Source organism: Panthera uncia, chromosome E3 (assembly GCF_023721935.1).
Source record: "Panthera uncia isolate 11264 chromosome E3, Puncia_PCG_1.0, whole genome shotgun sequence".
NCBI classification, from domain to species: Eukaryota; Metazoa; Chordata; class Mammalia; order Carnivora; family Felidae; genus Panthera; species Panthera uncia.
The window spans coordinates 3,240,597-3,261,128 of record NC_064815.1 but is presented as its reverse complement, the minus strand read 5'-3'; the positions used below and the strand labels follow the sequence as shown (position 1 = coordinate 3,261,128).

Below are 20,532 nucleotides of genomic sequence, written 5' to 3'. Positions count from 1 at the left end.
TAAACCAGATGGCGTCCGCATCCGATAATGGTTGGTCCTGCAAGTCCTCCCGGACCCCATAAACTTGAGCCAGTATGTCGGCGCAGTCATGAACTGGGGTTCCCATGTCTGGGTCTGGCAGCAGTGATGCTGGGTTCAGGGCCGTTGGGGGGTTGAAGATGACCCTGAGGGGGTTCAACAGCAGTCCCTGGTAATGAGTGAGTCGGGCATTGCTCAGCCATCGGTCAGGCGGCTGCCTGAGGATGCCCTCGATGGCATGCAGGGTGGTGACTTGTAGCTCTTGGCCCATGGTCGGCTTATCTGCATCCTTTACCATTAGGGCAGTGGCTGCAATCATCCCGAGACAGGGTGGCCATCCGGCGGCCACTGGATTAGCTTTTTAGACAGATAGGCTACTGGCCTGCGCCAAGGGCCCAAATGCTGGGTTAGAACCGCCTTGGCTATGCCCCGGTTTTCATCTACATATAGGTGGAAGGGTTTGGAGACATCGGGGAGTCCCAGGGCAGGTGCTGATAGCAGAGCAGTTTTAATTTGTTGGAAGGCCTGTTTGGCTTCTTCCGTCCAACTAAAGGGCTGTTGATCTTTTGTTGCCTGGTATAAAGGTTTTGCTAATTTAGCAAACCCTGGTATCCATAGTCTGCAGAACCCAGCCGACCCTAGGAATTCCCTCACCTGTCGTTGTGTCTGCGGTCTGGGAATACGAAGGACAGTCTCCTTCCGGGCATCCGTTAGCCAGCGTTGCCCCCCTCTCAGCAAGTAACCCAGGTAAGTTACTTCTGACTTGCAGATCTGAGCCTTCTTTGCTGAGGCGCGGTAGCCTAAGGTTCCCAGAGTTCGCAGGAGACCTTCGGTTCCCTGGATGCAGGCTTCAGGTGTCTCAGCAGCTATTAAGAGATCATCAACATATTGTAGGAGAGTTATATTAGGGTGTTGTTGTCTGTACTCACTTAAATCTTCGTGTAGAGCCTTGTCGAACAGGGTCGGAGAGTTCTTGAATCCTTGTGGCAGTCTGGTCCAAGTGAGCTGGCCATTTATGCCCCTGTCTGGATCTGTCCACGCGAATGCAAATAGCTCCTGACTTTTAGGCGCTAGTGGTAGGCTGAAAAAAGCATCTTTTAGATCCAGAACAGTATACCATTGTTTTTCTGGGCTGAGGGCGCTCAGGAGAGTATAGGGGTTAGGAACTGTTGGATGTATGTCCATCACCCGCTCATTGACTTCTCTCAGGTCCTGCACTGGTCTGTATTCCCCGCTGTTGGGTTTGTGCACGGGCAGCAGGGGGGTATTCCATGCTGAGTGGCAGGTGCGTAGGACTCCGAAGTCAAGGAGGCGGCGGATGTGCGGTGTGATGCCATTTTTGGCTTCCATGGGCATAGGGTATTGGCGCACGCGGATGGGGTCCGTCCTGGGCTTGACCTCTATAAATAGGGCTGGGCGATGTTTTGCTAACCCCATACCACCCGTTTCTGCCCACGCGTCTGGGAAGCGTTGAAGCCAGGGCTTGATGCCCTGATCCAGAGGAGTGGGTTCCTGATGGAGCCTGTATTCATTTTCTAGTCTCACAGTGAGTACAGATATGGGTTGGTTGTGGAAGTCAGTCACTGTGGGCCTCCCAGTTGGAAATGAATTTGGGCCCCCATTTTGGTAAGCAAATCCCTCCCCAACAGGGGGCAGGGGCTGTCGGGAATGACCAGGAAGGAGTGGGTTGCCTTCCCAGTTCCTAAGTCCACAGTCCTCTGAGTTGTCCAGGGGTACTTCTTTATTCCAGTGGCCCCTTGTACCCAGGATGATTTTTCAGATACTTTTCCATGGGGCTTGACCAGAACTGAGTGCTGTGCCCCGGTATCAACTAGGAACTGGACCGGGGTCCCCTCCACTTGCAACGTTACCCTAGGTTCGGGGAGGGGATCCGAACCCCGTCCTCCCTATTCTGTTTCTTGGGTAAACAGTATGGGGGCTATTTTAGGCTGCCATTGTCCTTGGCTGGGGCGGGGTTGTTTCTTCTTGGGGCATTCTCGTATCCAATGGCCTTTCTCTTTACAATAGGCGCATTGATCTTTAAGTGCTGCCTGGGAGGGCGTGTTGTTTGAGTGCCTTCTGGGGGTGGCTGTTCTTTCCGGACTATAGCGGCCAGGACTTTAGTCATTTTCTCTGTGGCCTTGATCTGTCTCTCTTCTGGGGCGTCCCTGTTGTTGTAGACCCGTTGTGCTATACGGAGCAGATCCTGGATCTGTTTACCTTCTAAATCCTCTAGCCTTTGGAGTTTTTTCTTAATGTCAGGAGCTGCTTGATTTACAAAGGACATAATGACAGCAGCCTGGTTGTCAGGGACTTCTCGATCCATGGGGGTAAACTGCCTAAAGGCTTCCATTAATCTCTCTAAGTAAGCAGCTGGACTCTCTGCCTTTCCCTGTACGACCGAATATACCTTAGCCAAATTGGTGGGCTTGCGAGCTGCAGCCCGGAGACCCGCCATCAGAGTCTGGCGATAAATGAGTAGCCTTCCCCTACCTTCTGCCGTGTTGTAGTCCCATTCGCCCTGTGGAGGTCTGGTTAGGGGGAAAGCCGCATTAATGAGGTCAGGGTTAGATGTCGGCCGACCGTCGTCTCCGGGAGCCAGCTTTCTTGCTTCTAATTGGATCCTCTCTCGCTCCTCTGTAGTGAACAGGATGCGGAGGAGCTGCTGACAGTTGTCCCAGGTGGGCTGGTGGGTGAACATGACACTGTCTAAAAGAGCTATTAGGTCTTTAGGGTTATCCGAGAATCGAGCATTCTGTGTTTTCCAGTTGTAAAGGTCACTGGTGGAAAAGGGCCAATACTGGAGTCGGGGGTTGCCTGTTTCATCGGGGGATCCTATTTCCCGCAGGGGTAGGGCCACAGTGGAGTCGGGGAGGCGAGGGTTTGGCTCACGCTGGGTGAGCCCATGGGTTCGGCCGGCTGGCCCCTCGCGGTTGGTTTCATTTTCAATGGGGCCCGGCGCGGCTGCTGCCTCCCGTCTTCCTGGTTCCGGCACAGCTGCCGCTTCCCGTCCTCCCGGTTCCCCTGGGGGGGCAACTAGCGGGGCGACTGGCGGGGCAGCTGCTGTGGGCAGGGCCTGGGGTACGAGGGGAGGGGGATGATAGGGTGGAGGGTCTAGGGATAGTAGGTCCTGACTATTGGGCAATATGGGATACAAGGGCGTGGCTGGCGTCCTTGATTTTGGGGGATCTGCAGGCCACATGGCAAGGACCTTACACGTTCCCGAGGATAGGAAGGGGGCCAACCAAGGGGGTGGATTTTCCACTAAATTCCGCCATACAAGAATGTAGGGAATCTGATCCGGGTGTCCCTCGCGACCCGGTAGAAAAATCTTTGATTTCACCTTAGCAATTATAGGGAGGCAGAAAGTTCCTTCGGTTGGCCATCCAACGCTGAAGGTTGGCCATTCGGAGCGGCAGAGGGCTATTAATTTTCCCCGCCGGATGTCTAAACTCAAATTCTGTCCTCTGGTTCTAACATCCCTGAAGTTAGCAACGAGGAGAGAAAGAGGAGTGCTTTGAGATTGGCCCATCTGTATCCTGGAGGTGGAGGAAAGGATTAAAAGGAGAAACAGTAAAGTTATGAGGATTTCTGGCTGGGCCAGGCCAGGTCACCTGTGAAAGAGAAGGAGTTTAACACTTAAACACAACACTTAGATCGCTAGCGCGTTTTGGGTGTCTGCCACCCGAACAGAAAAATTCCGATGGGCCCAAAAAGGTGCCCCAGACGGGTGCCAGTGGACGTCTCCTACTGGACCCGACCGACTGCCCTATAGCGCATCCGCCAGGGCCGTGTCAGTCACCGATACAGATCCCGCGCGGGAGAGCCAGAAACGAACAGACAGACAGAAATGGACAGAGCCGGCTCACTTACCGATCGGTCTCAGGGACGACCCGTTGACTTGGGGTCTGGTGGGTTTGGGGGGATCCCGGACGAGCCCCCAAATGATATGCCCCGATTCGAGAGACCCCCCAAAACAATCCACCAGGGTCCAGAGTCAAAGCCAAGCGGCAAGGGTTGTTTATTGCAGGTTCGAACCCGGTCCTCCACGCACTCGTTGCCGGTGACGCTAAGAGGCCCCGAGCGAGGATCTTACAGCTTCTTTTATAGACAGGCACAAACAAGTTAGGGATTTTTTTTGCGGTTACAGAGCTGTTATTGGTTGACATTTAAATTTGAACACTCAGCAGAACTTGATTGGTTCCCGCCTTTTTGTCAAACCACTCAGCAGAACTTGATTGGTTCCCGCCTTTAGGTCAGACCACAACCGGGCACACCCTGGCTGGTTCTGTGAATGGCGGGGGGCGGGGGGGGGGGGGGGGGTTCTTTTCTTTGCAGTTGTGAGTACACCTGGTAATTTTTCTCTTAGTCTCTCAGTATTTGTCAGGTTTTTCACTGTAAAGTTACTCTTGCAACTTCAAAGTCACTGTAAAGTCTCTCTGTGAACTTGGGTGACTTTTTTTTAAAAACGTCATTCATTCATTCATTCATTCATTCATTCATTCGGAGGTAGGAGAAGCCTAGCCCTCTGACCATGGTCTGTCTTCAGCTGGTGCTGTACAGCTGGGCTGCTCCCGGCCCTAGTGGAGAGAAGCAGTGGGTATCATGGGGTCCATTTGATTCCATCTATTTTATGCAGCCATGGGGAAAGGATGACCTGGGAAGATGGTATGAAAAAGGGAGTCAAGAAGCCAGAGTTGGGATCTGTCTCTAGGCTTGGAAATTCTTTTGTCTCAGTTACCAGTATGCTGAAAGGTTCTTTGGGTGTCTTTGAGGATGAGATGAAATCAGTGTTCCAGAGTCAAGAAATCTGAGTTCTGTTCTAAAGAGTTAGGGTGCTTTGGCCAAGACAGACAGTGGGTAGCCAGCCTTCTCTGGACTTCCATGGAAAAAGTATTGAGCAATACTCATTAAATCCTCTACTAAATAACTTCACAGAGCTCATGTCACTGAATGATGAGATAGACATTATACTCCTAATAAAAGAACAACCATAATGGGAGGATTAATAAAACCAGCAATTGTGTATTGATTTTAACCATGTGCCAAGCAGTGGGAATTCCAAGTGACTAGACTCATCCCTTGGGCATTCAAAAGCCAGGGGTAAGAGAAACAGAGAGCCATGTGGTGGAAGAATAAGAAATATACAGTATTTGGATTTTGTTCCTGGTTGCTGACACAGAATTCCTAAAACCCTTGGACTTTCCTGAGTGATCGGAATGTCCTGTTATTTATAAGGAGCTCTTTGCCATCATACCTGAGGTTATGCTAATGAGGTAATTTAGGATGCGGCCCCTAGATTGCCTCAGGATGGGGCCCCTAGATCCCCTCAGGATGGGGCTGGTCACCAGAGAGAGCAAGCAGTTAGAAGATGGGGACTTTCAACCCCACCCACCAAACCGTGGGGAGGGGAGGCTGAGCTGAGACTGAGCTCTAGAAACGCTCTTGAAAAATGAATTTCAGGAAGCTTCCGGGCTGGTGAACACTTCCAAATGCCAGGAAGGTGACACACCCAGAGAAGGCGTGGGAGCTCTGTGCATACGTCTCCCATACCTTGCCCTGTGCGTCCCCTCCACTTGGCTGTGCGTGAGTTGTACCCTTTATCACAACTGGTAAACATAAGTAAGGTGTTTTCCCGAGTTCTGAGAGCCATTCTACCAAATTACCAAACCTGAGGAGGGAGTCCTGGGAAGCTCTGATTTATAGCTGGTTGGTCCAAAGGACAAGCGGCCCAGGGCTTGTGACTCAACATCTGAAATGGGGCAGTCTTCTGGGATGGAGCCCTTTTAACTCGTGGGATCTGGAGTTAGTGTCAGAATTGGAATGAATTGCTCTGCACTAAGTTGGTGTCAGAGTTGGTTCGTGTTGGGAAGAATCTCCTACAAGTGCAATGGGGAAAAAGAGTTGTGAGGTGATCAGTCCAGGAGGCCAGGAGAGCTCAGGGGAGTTGAAACTGGAAGGGCAAGTAATGGGTTATTCCCCTCAAGAATGTGGAGGAGGAAGGATATTGCAGGGAGAGGAAGCAGTGTAGACAATACTTACAGACCACAATATTCCTATTGATAATATTTTCAGCATAACAACAGCGACTCCGTTTATCACTTACTGTGTGCCACGTGGCGAAATTAATGGTTTATAGACATTTTCTCATTAGTCCCAGAGGAACTCTTTGGAGTTTGCCCTGTTTGTTACCTGGGTTTTTCAGATGCAAAAAGCCTCCGAGGGGGAGGCTGCAAGTGGGTTGCAAGTGAGCAGCACTACTGCTGTTTGTGACCATAACAGAAAAGACAGTAGCTTTGGGGCCACATACACCTGGGTTTGTCTCCTGGTTCTTCAAGCCTCTTGGAAATTTCTGAGCCTCAGTTTCTTGATTTATAACATGGGAAGATAATAATACTCGTCTCTTGAAGTGAAGATTCAATAAGATGAAGTAGGGGCACCTGGGAGGCTCAGTCTGTTAAGCGTCTGACTTGGGCTCAGGTCATGATCTTGCGGTTCGTGAGTTCGAGCCCCGCGTCAGGCTCTGTGCTGACGGCTTGGAACCTGGAGCCTGCTTCGGATTCCGTGTCTCCCTCTCTCTCTCTGCCCTGCCCCTGCTCACGCTCTCTCTGTCTCTCTGTCAAAAATAAATAAAAACGTTAAAAAGTTAAGAAAAAATAAGATAAAGCAATCTATGTGATGCCCAATAATAAAACGAATGCCTGGCAGAGATAATAGTTTACAAATGATGATGTTGCCTGTATCAGTCAGCATTTCCCGAGTAGTAATCTGCTTCAGAGCCTCAGTGGCACTTAGCAGTAAGTGTTCGTTTCTCAGGCATCTGCAGGTCTGGCTAGGGATTGGTGAACTTGATTGGGTGACTGGGCTTCAGGCTGGGGGGCTGGTCTAGCTGGGCCTGGCTTGTGGCTGACACTTGGGCTTAGGTCTGCTTCATGTGTCATCACTCCGGGGCCCAGGCCAAGTGTCAGCAGCTACCCATGGGAAGCCCCCTCAGGTGACGGCAGAACCGTGCCAGTGCCGTTCGGACCTTTTCTGGGAGGTTTTGTCAGTCCCACCAAACAGTTCTCTAGTTCCCCGCACACCTTGACTGGAGGTCCAAAGATTTAACTCGATTCTCACACTATCGGCCTGGAGATAGCCTTAGATCCCACGGCTTAAGGATTTGTAGGGAGCAAGAATTTCCTGTCCCCTTCTAGGTCCTTCTAGCTGGACTAAGAATCAAGTTGACGTGAGACAGAATAACAGGAGAAAATAAAGCTTAATAGCATATGTGTGGGGAATCCACACAGACATGGCAATTCCGAAGACAGGCGGAATGAGGTGTATAGGTCATCTTGAACTAAAGAGAAAGGGTGGGGGTCTGCAATTTCAGCCGGAAGGAATGCAGTTACCAGGGCAATTCAAAGGGCAGATGTTTGGGAAATTAGATCTTTGCCCTGCCATACGGATGGGTCACTCGGATAAAATTTATCTCTGTTAATAACCGTGATTCTCGGAAAGACCCCTAGTTTAGATTTTTCTGTGTAGTTAAGGGAGGGACAGAAAATTTCTCCTGAGCCTGTAGGGTCTTGATTGCTTTCAGGTCAAAACAGTCTGCACGCCAAGGTGACTCATCTTGGGGTGGCCTGCCCTTGGCCTCTGCAGTGCCTCCCACCATCCCACCGTGCCGTTGGTTCCACCTCCCCCTCTCTGGAGGTTGTGGGGTTGGGGCTGAAAGTTCTAACTTTATAATCTGCTTGATCCCCCTGGCAACGGGCTCCCTTCCTTGGAGGCTTTCTGAAAGCCACCTCATTTCCATAAACTCCGGTGTGGTTGAAAGGGACTTGTTATGAATAACAAAAGAAGGCTTCATTTCTCTAATCACGTAGGAAATTCCAAGGGTTTTAGGAGCTCTGTGCCAGAAATGGGGATGAAGACCAAGATATGTATTTCTTATTATAAATCACAGTTTCCTATTTTTGTTTACATCCGTCATGTTTGCTGACATCTCATCGTCCAAAGGAAACATCGAAGGAGCTGGGAAATATACTCCATCAATGGAAATTGCGGAGGGGGAGAGAATATATATATTTTTAATTACAGAGGTTTTTTTAAAAAATTTGAAACCAGCTGTACCCTTGGCTTTTATCATTCATCTATTTATTTTTTTATTTGTTTTAATTTCAGGTAGTTACCATACACAGTGATACTGGTTTCAGATATACAGTAAAGGGCTTCAACACTTCCATACATCACCCTGTGCTCATCACAACAGGTGCCCTCCTTAGTCCCCATCACCTACTTCCGCCATCCTTCCCCCCACTTCCCCCCTGGTATTTGTCATCTCTAATTAAGAATCTGTTTTTTGGTTTGTCTCTCTCTCTCTCTTTTCCCCCTTTTGCTGCTTTGTTTTGTTTCTTAAATTCCACATATGAGTGAAATCATATGGCAATTGTCTCTTCCTGACTGACTTATTTTGGTTAGCATTATACTCTCTGGCTCCATCCATGTTATTGCAGATGACAAGATTTCATTCTTTTTTATGACTGGATAATATCCCATTACACACACACACACACACACACACACACACACGTATATACACCTACATCTTCTTGATCCGTTCATCAGTCAGTGGGCACTTGGGCTGCCTCTATACCTTGGCTATTGTAAATAATGTGGCTATACATATAGGGGTGTATATATCCCTTTGACTTAGTGTTCTTGTGTTCTTTGGATAAATACCCAGTAGTGCGATTGCTGGATTGTAAGGTAGTTCTCTTTTGAACGTTTTGAGGAACCTCCGTACTGTTTTCCACAGTGGCTGCACCAGCTTGCATTCTCACCAGCAGTGCCCGAGGGTTCTTTTTTCTCTACATCCTCACCAGCGCCTGTTTCTTGTGTTGTTGATTTCAACAACGCTACCTGTTTTTGTATGGCCTAGGAGCCAGGAATGTTTCTTACATTTTTTAAGGGTTGAAAAAATAAAAGAATACCATTTCAAGACATGTGAAAATTATATGACATTCAGATTTCGGTGTCCACCAATCAAGTTTTGTTGGGGAGGAAACATTTTTTTCTCTACCCTTCTTGATTCTTTGTTCAAATAATCAAATTAACCAGGAGAAAAACAAATTTAATTCTGGGGTTCCTTAAGACTAGACAGACGATCAGGCATTTGAGGCTTTTATGCCATCCAGAGTTGAGCAGAAGGGGTCAGGATCTGGGACTTTCAAGGAGAGAGAGACAACTCAAAGGAGGTGAAGAAGAGTAAATGTTTGGTAAACAAATGTTTGCTGGGCCATATAGAAGCAGTGGGGCACAGAGAGGACTTTGATCTCCAGGCCCTGCTGAGCACCGCCCCCCCCCCCCCCTTACCACACCTGGTCCATATTTTTGGTAGTTGTCTCTGGTGACAGTTCTCTTTCTGGACCAGGACCTCTATCTAAAGTCTTGTAGGCAGGCTGAGGTAAAAGTTTTTCTAGAAACTTCTGGGTCTTGGTCGCCTTCATCTCAAAATAGTCCACATGCCACAGCAGCACATTTTGGGGACACTTGTTCTGAACCCCTTCAGCTTTACAGGAACGTAACTGAACTCAGGAGGTTCGCCGCCTCACATATGTCAAATGGAACACAATCCAAGGAAGTGTTGAAAGCCAAGAGCTTTCATTACTTGACAAGTAAGGAGACAGAGCGATAGCTCTCAAAATAATGTCTCCCTGTGGGGTTACAGGAATCCCTTCTTCAGTGCATTAGGGGTTAGGGTTAGGGAGCTTGGAGAGGCACCGTTGGTTCAATGGCACACGCCTAGCACGTCAACATGCTAGTGCACGCATCGTGTGTTCAAAAAATGGCAGAAGACTGCCCATTGGAGATCTCAGTATTGTGATGAGCTAAAGGTCACTTCGGGTCAGCTCAGGGGGGCTTCTGCGTGGGTCCTCAGCTCCAGGCTGGCTCAAACTGGCTCACCTAAGAGGCTCTCAGGCGAGACACCTAGGTGGGCATCTTCTTGGCTGGAACTGTTGGTTTCTGGGCTCTGCAAAACACATCCCTTCTCTGCTTTTTTCCCCTCCCCTTCTCCCTTCTGCCATAACACTCAGCTCTCTTATTTGAGAACTCCCTGATGCATCCTAGTTAAGGGGAGCACAGCCACACCCATGTTTTGGGTATTATCCAAGGTGGCTTTTGGACTACAGGAAGAGAGCTGAATAGTTGTGACAGAGACTGAGTGGCTCACAGAACCTAACAAATTTACCGTCTGGCCCTTTACAGAAAAAATTGGTGACCCTTAATCTGTGGCATTCTTGGTAATGATAAAGTCACATGCAAATACGAAATAAAAAATATTTTCAGGGCGCCTGGGTGCCTCAGTCGGTTGAGTGTCTGACCTCGGCTTAGGTCATAATCTCACAGTTCGTGAGTTTAAGCCCTGCATGGTTCTCTCTGCTGCCAGTATGGAGCCTGCTCTGGATCCTCTGTCTCCCTCACTCTCTGCCCCTCCCCCACTCAGACTCGCTCTCTCAACAACAGAAAAAAAACATTTTAAAAACATTTTGGGGCGCCTGGGTGGCTGAGTCTGTTGAGCATCCAATTTCGGCTCAGGTCATGATCTTGAGGTTCGTGAGTTCGAGCCCCGCATTGGGCTCTGCTCTGGCAGCTTGGAGCCTGGAGCCTGCTTTGGATTCTGTGTCTCCCTCTGTCTCTCTCTCTCTCTCTCTACCCCTCCTCTACTCCAGCTCTGTCTCTGTCTCTCAAAAATGAATAAACTGAAAAAAAAATTTCTTAAAAAAGTCAAAGCTACCTACCTTCTCTCCTTTTATCTTCATGATAGCCAGTGTGATAGGTTAGGGCATATGTTATTGTAAAAATGAAAGAGGACTTCAGCTGCCTCCACTCTGACCCCCGTCTGTACTTTCTAATTGATTAACTTCTTCTTTACAGCTTATCTCTGAACTCAAGCAAAAGACTGGTGGGCAAACATTCAGGACAGGAGCTAAAACTACCTGGTCGCGGTGACGCCTGCCCCCTGACACCAGCAAGATCCTGATGAATTGACCCCAAGGCCACAATCTGCCAGGCCTGCACTGCCCACCTGCATGTACGCACCGGCCTTTGTCCCACATCGTCCTCACATAAACCTAGACGTACTGTCAGCACTTGGGAGACGGTCTTTGGGATGCTAGTCCACTGCCTTCCCAGTGGTGGCCTCCCTGCAATAAACCCCTTGTTTGCACCTCTGCTCATCTCTCTGCCTTTGAATTTTGTCAGGAGTGGGTGGCCGAGCCTGGTGTGTTTGGGACTCCAGGTGCTCTTGGACCCTTGGGCCCTGGTTACAGTACAGAGTCCCAACTGCGGTTCTTGGTGGTGTTCTTTTGACCTCGCCCTCCCTTTCTCCTTTGGCCCCATGCTGGTCCTGTTTTGGCGCTGGTAGGAAATTCTGACTTCACCAATCTCTAGCCTGAGCGTAGGAACTTTCCGCCAGCCTCACCCCTTAGCCTCCTCAAAGGCCACACCTGCTCTCTCTGCCTCCCTCTTGCCAGTCTGGACCTGCCCGTGCCTACCCTGCTCTCCCCAGATGTCCTCGTGTGAGTCATCAACTTTTCCTCAAACTCTCTTGGTGTCTGGAGTGTCAGCAGCCTTGACATTTTAGCTAACTTGATCATTACTATCTCTAGGACCTCTACTTTATTGGCTAGATTCGGTGATCGAGGTACCTCCATACTTAGCTTTTGTAACTATACTGTAAACCAAGGAGACAAGACAGAAGATGGGTGCTTAAGGGGTTGTTGTTCTCCCAGTAAATCTATACATTTGCCCATCCACCCATCTATCCAGCTACTGTTTTTGAACAGCTGCTATATGCCAGGTGCTGTAAATGGCGGCAAAATCTTTATTCATCTTCAACTTTCAGAAGTGCTTTGGACCAGAGTTAATTCCCAAGACCTCAGGATGGTTTGTCACTCCTCCTCAGTATTGACTGTGGAAACATCCCTTTACAGGAAACCCAAAGGTCTTCATTGTTTTCTGGGTTGGTCAGGACACTTTGGGAGGAAAGAAACTAAAACAAACAAGGATGTTCAGGGTAGAACTGGCCTCAGGAGATGGAAAATGTTTGTACCCTCTCTCACATACCAGTGTGATGCAAAGGATATTTTGAATACGGATGTTTTTATTAGAACGATATCAACACAGATGAATTGCCAGTGAGTGGGAAAGCATTATCCAAAGTGAATTCTATTAAACCAGTTTAATTCTGTGATCAGTGATCTACATGTGTCAATTAAGCTTGTCTTAATTTTTCTTAAATCTTTTCATTTGTTAATTTTGCTGATATTACTAGCATGGGAATCGATTCTTTTCCACTTAAGTTTTGCAATGAATTTTATTTAATCTCTTTCCCCCCATGTTGCATATACTGCTTACAACTTACTATTGATTTCATTTTGAGACCATTATTTCTGCCAAGTCCTGTTTTCCTGGGATAAATTTAGCAAAGATACACATTTCATGGAAAAAAATGTGATTCATTTGTCAGGTTTTTTTTTAATGTTTATTTATTTTAGAGAGAGAGAAAGAGAGAGAGAGAGTGAGCACAAGAAGGGGAGGGGCAGAGAGAGAGAGAGAGGAGACACAGAATCAGAAGCAGGCTCCAGGCTCTGAGCTGTTAGCACAGAGCCTGACGTGGGGCTCAAACTCACGGACTGTGAGATCATGACCCAAGGGCTGAAGTCAGACGCCCAGCCGACTGAGCCACCCAGGTGCCCCTCATTTGTCATTTTTTAAGCAGAAGTAAGTTTGGCCCTCTGTGATGTTTAGTTGTTTTCAGTGTTGTTTGCCTTGATAATTTATAACTGTAATATTTATTATTAATTGAATAAAATGACAGTCTGCATTAATTTCTTTTTTAAATCTCTTTTTTAAATTAAACAATTTTTTTTTTTTAATTTGAGAGAGACAGAGTGTGAGCGGGGGAGAGGGGCAGAGGGGGAGAGAGAGAGTGAGAGAGAGGGAGGGAGAGAGAGAGAGAAAGAGAGAATCTTAAGCAGACTCCACACCCAGCGTGGAGCCCCATTCAGGGCTTGATCCTACAACCCTGGGATCATGCCCTGAGCCAAAATCAAGAATCAGGCACTCAACCGACTTGAGCCACCCAGGCGCCCCAGCATTTATTTCTTAGTTACTCCGTGAGGAAACTGTGAGCCGTTTTGTAGGCAGAGGCAGAGAGAGACAGAAATGGAGGGAGATGGGGAAGGAGTGGAGAGAGGAGGAGAGACATAGATGGGGAGGGAAGTAGATGATTTTAGAGCTCACCTGGTCTCTGAATTAAGAGACGCTGGATCCATTTTCAAGATGTCTCAGAATGGAATTTGGTTCTAATCCCTTAAGAGAATGAATGAGTAGGACTCCAGGCGCATCGGCTTGGGCAGCGGTCCTGGCTCTGCTCCTTCCTCGCCACGTTGCCTCTGGCACGTCACTTAACCTGTCCGAACCCCGGTTTTCTCATCTGTGAAGCGGAGATACCAAGAGCGCCGATCTCGTAGGATTACTGTGAGGATTAGAAGACTCCCCTGTTGAGCAGTGAACACAACGTTGGCACTTGGCAAGGGCTTGGTAAATGTTTGGTGGTAGAATAATCATGATGTGTAATAATAACTCGTTTCTAGTACAGAGACCCTTATAATGATTTGCCTGTCTTGAGGATTTGCAGAAAACCTTGTTACTGTTTTATTCCCTGACCAGTGGTTTTCAAGTAAATGTTCAACAACTTGCTCTTTCGGGAAAAGAAAGCCTCGATGTGTGTTCTTTGCCAACTTTTGTGGCATAAATATTTCTACCACGGCCAGTTTCAAGCTACCAACATGGTGTCATGGAACTCGGAACTGGGAAGAAATTTGCAGTAGCTACCTGTGATACAGCATTCCTGCCACATAGATACTGTAGCTATTGCCGGCATAACTAATCTGGAGGGTGTACATAATAGTAAAATGTGCTGAAGTAACTAGAAGGTGATACATTTTGAGTATTATCTTTCTCTTTTAATATGACCTATAATTTTTGCCGTTTTATAACTTCTAATAGTGGCTGTTTAACGATCACCTTGCAACATTTCCAGAAATGTAACCATTGGCTCACATGAGACAGTTTGAATCCGGCCCCAGCACATCATTGCCGACGCCCCCCTGCTTCTCCCCGACTTCCGCATCCAGTCATCGCCCGGTCCCATTGATTTCCTCTCCTAAATATCTCCTTTAATCAATTGTCTTCTGTCTGTCTTCATTGCCACCTTTCTGGTCTAAGACCTGGCCGTCTCTTGCCTGGATTGTTATAGACACCCTTCTAACTTTGATTTTGCATACATTTCCCACTGGTCCCATTCTTGATTATGAAGCTAGAGATGCATTTTTAAAAAATAGACCTTATTTTTTTAAGAGCAGTTTTAGGTTCACAGCAAAACTGAGCAGAAGATAAGAGATATTTCCTGATCGCTTCCTGTCCCCATACATACACAGCCTCCTGAGTTATCAGCGTCCCTATCAGAATGGCACATTTTTATAACTGATAAACCTATGATGGAGTTCAGGACAGCTCCCTGCCCCCAGCTACCACTTTGGCGCGCAGATTATTTTGATCTGGAGGCAATCAAGACCCTACAGACTTGAGAAACTTTTGCCTCTCTCTTAACTACCTAGAAGAATCTAGATTGGGAGTCTTTCCCAGAATGAGGGTTATTACCAGAGATAAATTTTATGAGTGACCCATCTGTATGGCAGGACAAACATCTCATTACTGAACATCCACTCTTCTTATCTCCCTGGGAAGTGCATTCCCTTCCTCTGAAATCCCAGAGCCCCTGCCCCTTTCTCCTCAGTTCAGGATGATGCCTATACCTCACGTTGCCTGCCTGTCTTTGGAATTTCCATGTCTGTGTGGATTCCCCGTATGTGTCCTATTGAATTTTATTTTCTCCTGTTAATCCATCTCATGTCAGTTTGATTCTTAGTCCAGCTAGAAGGACCTGTGAGAGGGCAAGAATTCTTGTCCTCTGACACCAGCATGGACATGTCATTATCCCCCAAAGTCCATAGTTTGCATTAGGCTTCACTCTTGGTATCATATGTTCTCTGGGTTTGGACAAATGCATAGTGACATGTCTCTACCATTATGGGGTCACACAGAATAGTTTCACTGCCCGGAAAATCTTCTGTGCTCCGTCTCCTCATCCCTCCCTTCCCCCTCAGTCTGGTCAAACTGGCTACTTTCCCTTGGTAATATGCATTTAAGGTTCTTCTGTGTCTTTTCAGGGCTTGGTAGCTCCTTTGAGAGTTCTTTTAACATGCAAATCAGCTGTCCTTGTCCTCCTTCCAGCTCTTTTTGCTCTGCCCACGCATGAGCTCCTTCTGTCCTGTGTACTTGCCCCTCTCCCTCTGGCCACGACTTTGGCACTGGCCTCTTGCTTCCTCTCTGCTTTCGGCTCTCACCCTTCTTAAGCATCATTTCGTCAGGAGAGACTCCTCTGCTCTCTGCTTGGGTTTAAACCACCTACTTGAGACCCTTTCATTCTGTATATGGGAGATGAAACATGTGTCTGGGTGTCTGATAAATGCCCGTCTCCCTTATCTGACAGTGAGCTCCTTGAAGACAGGGATCATGTGTGGCTTTGCTTCAGCACTAACCGTCATATCTTGCAGTGATCCCTGCTCAATAAATATTTGCTGACTGTATGATTGTTCACCAAAGCTAAGTAACTCTGAATCTTTTTTTAAAAGTTTTAAACAATGTTTTATTTTTTGAGAAAGAGAGCACAAGTGGGGGGGGGGGGCAGAGAGAGGGGACAGAGGATCGGAAGCAGGCTCTGATCCGACATGGTAACAGCAGCAAGCCCGACGTGGGGCTCGAACTCACGAACCGCAAGATCATGGCCTGAGCTGAAGTCGGGCGCTCAGCCAACTGAACCACTCAGGCACTCCTAATGAACTCTGAATCTTATAGACCTGCGGTTTCTTTGATATTATTCCAAATATCACTGTCCAGTGACATCCGAGGCCTGGTCTGGTCCCTGTTCCAGAGCACCTGGTTGGTTAAGATACATCTTACCTCATCCTTTGTATTGGATTTATTCATTTTGCCAAATTATGCCCTTTATTTGCAAAGACCATTAAACTGAGATAAGAGATAAATTAAAAAACTGTGTGTTTGTGTGTGTGTGTGTGTGTGTGTGTGTGTGTGTTTGAATTTGTATTTGTCCTAGGTTGAATTTCCCAGAAACATGATGAATATTTATTGCAGCATTAACCAGCCCACTCAACACCAAGTGCCGGCTTGGTAGGCATCGCCTGGATGATACCACCCATTCATTTTTTTCTTTTTGAGTCATTTGGCTATTAATTACCATCTAGGGTTTTGGACAAGACAGGAAAACCGTCATCTTATTTGTCGTAAATCCCTTATTTGCCCACAGTGCTCAAAAAGACATTAGCCAAAGGAGGGAGAGGATTCATTAGAGATGGTGGGGCATTCCAACTTACACGTTTTGCCCTGGTTGTCTGTAGCACTTTGGGGCAGACATTAATCAAATTCTTGGCAGAGGCTTGTGGGATATTAATGTTGGTTGAGGATTTAATCCACTGTCTCCTTAAAGTGGGAGGAAAAGATACCAGATGCACTACCCAGCTCAGGCTGAATGAATCTCATGGTAATTTAAGTGGAAAGGATTTACCACTTCCCCTTTATGGGGGATGAAATTGAAGACCTTTGAGAGGCGATCCCTCTTCTCATCAGCAGTAGAGCTGAGACTACCGTTTGAGGGTCCTGGTTTCCAGTTCAGATTTAGGAAATCTCATGGGCACAGCTTGTCTGGTTTGCTAGAAAGATCCAACCTCTAGATGTCGACTGGAGAATCCCATCCATTTCCAGTGGTATTGATTATGTGCGATTTTTTATTGAGGGATCGATGAGTTTCTCTTTTATTCAGATAGATGGTGAAGACGCTGGGCTTCCTTGCCTGAGTGGGTTGAAAATTTGCAGTAAAACTTCTCTTTCCTTCCCTGCTAGCTGAGAGAAAAGTACCCACAGTGACAGGGAGACTGGACCATTACCTTCTCAGAAGTTCACATTTCAAAAGGGATGAATTCCAGACCTTTCCAAAAACTTTTCTGAGTTGTAAAATGGTCAAGAGACTTTTTTTTTTTTTTTTTTTTTACCTTTAAAGAGATTTACAGGCATACTGAAAGATTAGAGAAAGGATTTACAACTTCTGGGTTTATGGTTGTAAATGGAAATGTTCTGGTACAGGGAAGGGGATAAGTGGTCACTTTCCATCTTAGCAGCCTGGAAAATTCTTTTTTTTTTTTCCCCTTTGCAGGTGACACCCAACGCCCCCCAAACTTTAGGAGTGATTAGAACAGAAGAAATAAAATCTAAAGTTGTTTTACTTTTATTGGTCAATTTTTTCCAAAGTATTACTATAAAGGTAACAGTTTCACTGTAAAGAGATTGCTGAAGTAAAAAAAAAAAATATAAGGAAACTCAAAATCATCCTTTGAGGTTCACTCTAAAAGGATGAACTAAATCTGGGACTGCTTGGAAATTATGTAAATATCCTGTTATAATTAACAGTGAACTCTTTTGTATTTTTCCATCATCAAAGGTAGCTCACTATAATTGAATAAAATGTATATACCCAATGAAATATCTTATCTAGACTAATTGCAAGAGAACCAAAGGAAGCGATTGTAATTATCATTAATTTTCTAATCACCATACCAGCATAACGCTGTTATTTATGTAGCAAAGTACCAGTGAGTGGAAGGCACAAGGAGGAAGGTGTCACAAAAGAAAGGGCAGCCTGAGAATTAGAGGTTAACCCTGTCTCTCTTCCAGTTCCTTTCCTCTGACATCCAGTTGTGTGTTCCCTGCCCCCCCAACCCCCCGCCCACCACCAACTGACCATCCCTGCTGCCTTCATTTATCCTATCCCCGGTTCTTCCTTCTACCGCTGGCAGAATGACCCTTCCATCTGGCAGATCACATAATTTGCCATCTCTTCCTCCTCTGCTACTCGTTTGTTCAACAAATATTTACTGAGCACCTATTATGTGCCAGCTTCTAGTCTAGGAACTGGGATACAGCCATGAAAAGACAGGCATGATCCGCCCTGACGCTGCTCTTCTCTTGACTCTCCTCCTCCTGGCCCACCTCCTCTTCTATCCTTACCCTCGTTTGACTACTTGGGGCTCCAGAACTATCCTCCAGAAATCCTCTGGATTTATTTCCTCTTTGTATTCCTAGGGCCGAGCCCCGTGGGCCATAATTCATACTTTTTTTCTGTAATAAATGAATGAATTCTTCTTTATTGAAATTATTTAATGAAAGCCTAAATGCTAGAGCTGTTGTGGAAGGAATTAAAAAAAGCCTCCTTGGAATCTTTCCATTTTTATCTCTGGTGGTTTTTTTTCATGCTTATTAAAATATGAGCCAATATAATAATAAAGTCATTACAAAAATAAATAAAAGAGGAAGTAAACTCCTCCACATGGTTAATCTCCAGAGATAAGCACAGTTCACGACTTGATATGTACTCCTCCAATTCGTTACTCTTTTTTTTTTTTAATGTAGCGATGACTATCTATATTCACATCTACATATATATATTTATATCCTATATTTAATTTAAAAACCCGAACAGGATCATAGTAGTCAAACGAATCATCAACTGCTCCCCCCTCCCCCTCCATTTGATAGTATATCTTGAGTTGAGTTTCCTCTGAATCCCTTTTTTCCCAACTTTAAATTGTATGCTTTTGAATCAAAGCCAGAAGCTCACTTACTTTCATTAACTAGTTCTCATTATTATAAAGAAAGCCCATATACATGGTAAGTGTCTTTAACAGCATAGAAGGGAATAAAATGAAATGTAAAGCCTCCCTCCTCTTCACAGCCTGTTCTACTCTCCAAAGTTAACCATTTTTAACAGCCTCTGGAGTATCCTTTCAGAAATTTCCAGGGCAGATAAATATATATGTACACACACACACACACACACACACACACATCCATAAAAAGAACTCACTTTTTTCATTTGTTATATAATTCACTGGAAAGAATTTCAAGTATTTAACAACTTTGTCTTGGGTAAATTTCTCTTAAAGAAGCTCCTGGCAAAGCAATAAAATCATCAGTCATGTCTGGAAATTGTCAAATACTCAGCAACCTAGCCATGGCACAAACTGCTTGCCGTTCTCTAAAAGCCATCCCCCTCTTCTTTATTAAGAGGTCTGCGAGGTTGTTGCTGGTTAGTCTTCCCAGAATAAAAACTACATTTCCCAGGATCCTTTGTGATAAGATATGTCCACGTGACTACATTTTGTCCAGTAGGTTGTGAGAGGAAGTGCTATGGATAGCTTCTAGGTTATGCCTTATAAAGTAAGCTGTGTATCTTCCTTTTGTCATTTTTCTCCTTTCTGCCAATTGGAATGTGGGCTTTGGGCCTCAGGAACAAGGATAACACCTTAGAGATGAAAACGCAATAAAATTAAAGGCTCCCAGGCTCCTGACAGCTTTTCAAAGCAGAACCACCAAAGCTGCTTGCCTTTTGGGGGGAAAGAGAAATACACTTTCATGTTTGCTCTCATAAGCCATTGTAATGTAGAGTTTCTGTTATTCATGGGCGAGTGTCTGTTCTTACTGTGAACATGATTACAAGATGTTACCATGTTACCATGTCCAAAGGTCCATCTTCTGAACCAGAGGGAATACCAGTGATGAGGGGTAGAAGCAGAAAATGTCCACCTTTAGTGTGGAAGGCTGACTGATAGCATGCATAGTTTCGATGAGGATCAAATAAGTAAGTGCTGCTTGCTGTCCTCTTAAAGGGTCTCAGGACTGCCTGTGTATGTCACTGATAGTTAAAATCACACTGAATGATACGCACCAGAGAAATCTTGCCAAGGTAGTTTTATGAGTAGAAATTTGAAGAAGACATTTATGATCTAATATTCCCTGCACGTTCCCTCCCTCTTGAGCACTAAGCATATAACCACCAGCTTCACACAGCAAAGGTGCGGCTCTTTCTGCCCATGGGTCCTGTCCCCGAGCTACTTAAAGAAACTTACTGAATTGCACCATACAGTGTCTCAAGAATTCTTTCTTGGCCATTGTGTTTGACGACCCCCACAACATCAGGATTAAGTTTTAAAGTCAGGAATGTTTTAAATTCATATCACATGAGTGATGGTTAAAATTATTCTGGGAGGTTAATTCTAAGGGAAAAAATGTGAACTTCAACAAGGGGAGAAACAGAGCAATTTCTCCCCTAATTTCATCTTTAGTTTCCTCCCCAGAAAACAAGGGCAAGACCAGAGGGCCCCTTTTGAGCCGAAGACTTTATGCTCACGGTACATTTCCCAATTAGCCAGTAGCAGATTTTCTGCTCATTTGCCTCTGAACACGATGACTTTCCTTGGAGGCATTTGACTTTCCAACAAAAAGTGAGGTTAATAGAGACAGGCAGCGAGAAGAAGTCATTTTAAATACAGG

At 46.1% G+C, this 20,532-nt stretch overlaps 1 protein-coding gene across 1 annotated transcript in view; it reads right to left on the bottom strand.

The window, feature by feature from the left end:
- Window positions 1–333: 333 nt before the first annotated feature.
- The window catches only part of LOC125928628 (uncharacterized), a 31,632-nt gene continuing 11,433 nt past the window's right edge, over window positions 334–20,532 (bottom strand). The window contains 4 exon segments of the mRNA XM_049639361.1: window positions 334–1,616; window positions 1,619–2,096; window positions 2,099–3,557; window positions 9,376–9,571. Coding sequence (XP_049495318.1) covers window positions 334–1,616; window positions 1,619–2,096; window positions 2,099–3,557; window positions 9,376–9,571 — 3,416 coding nt within the window.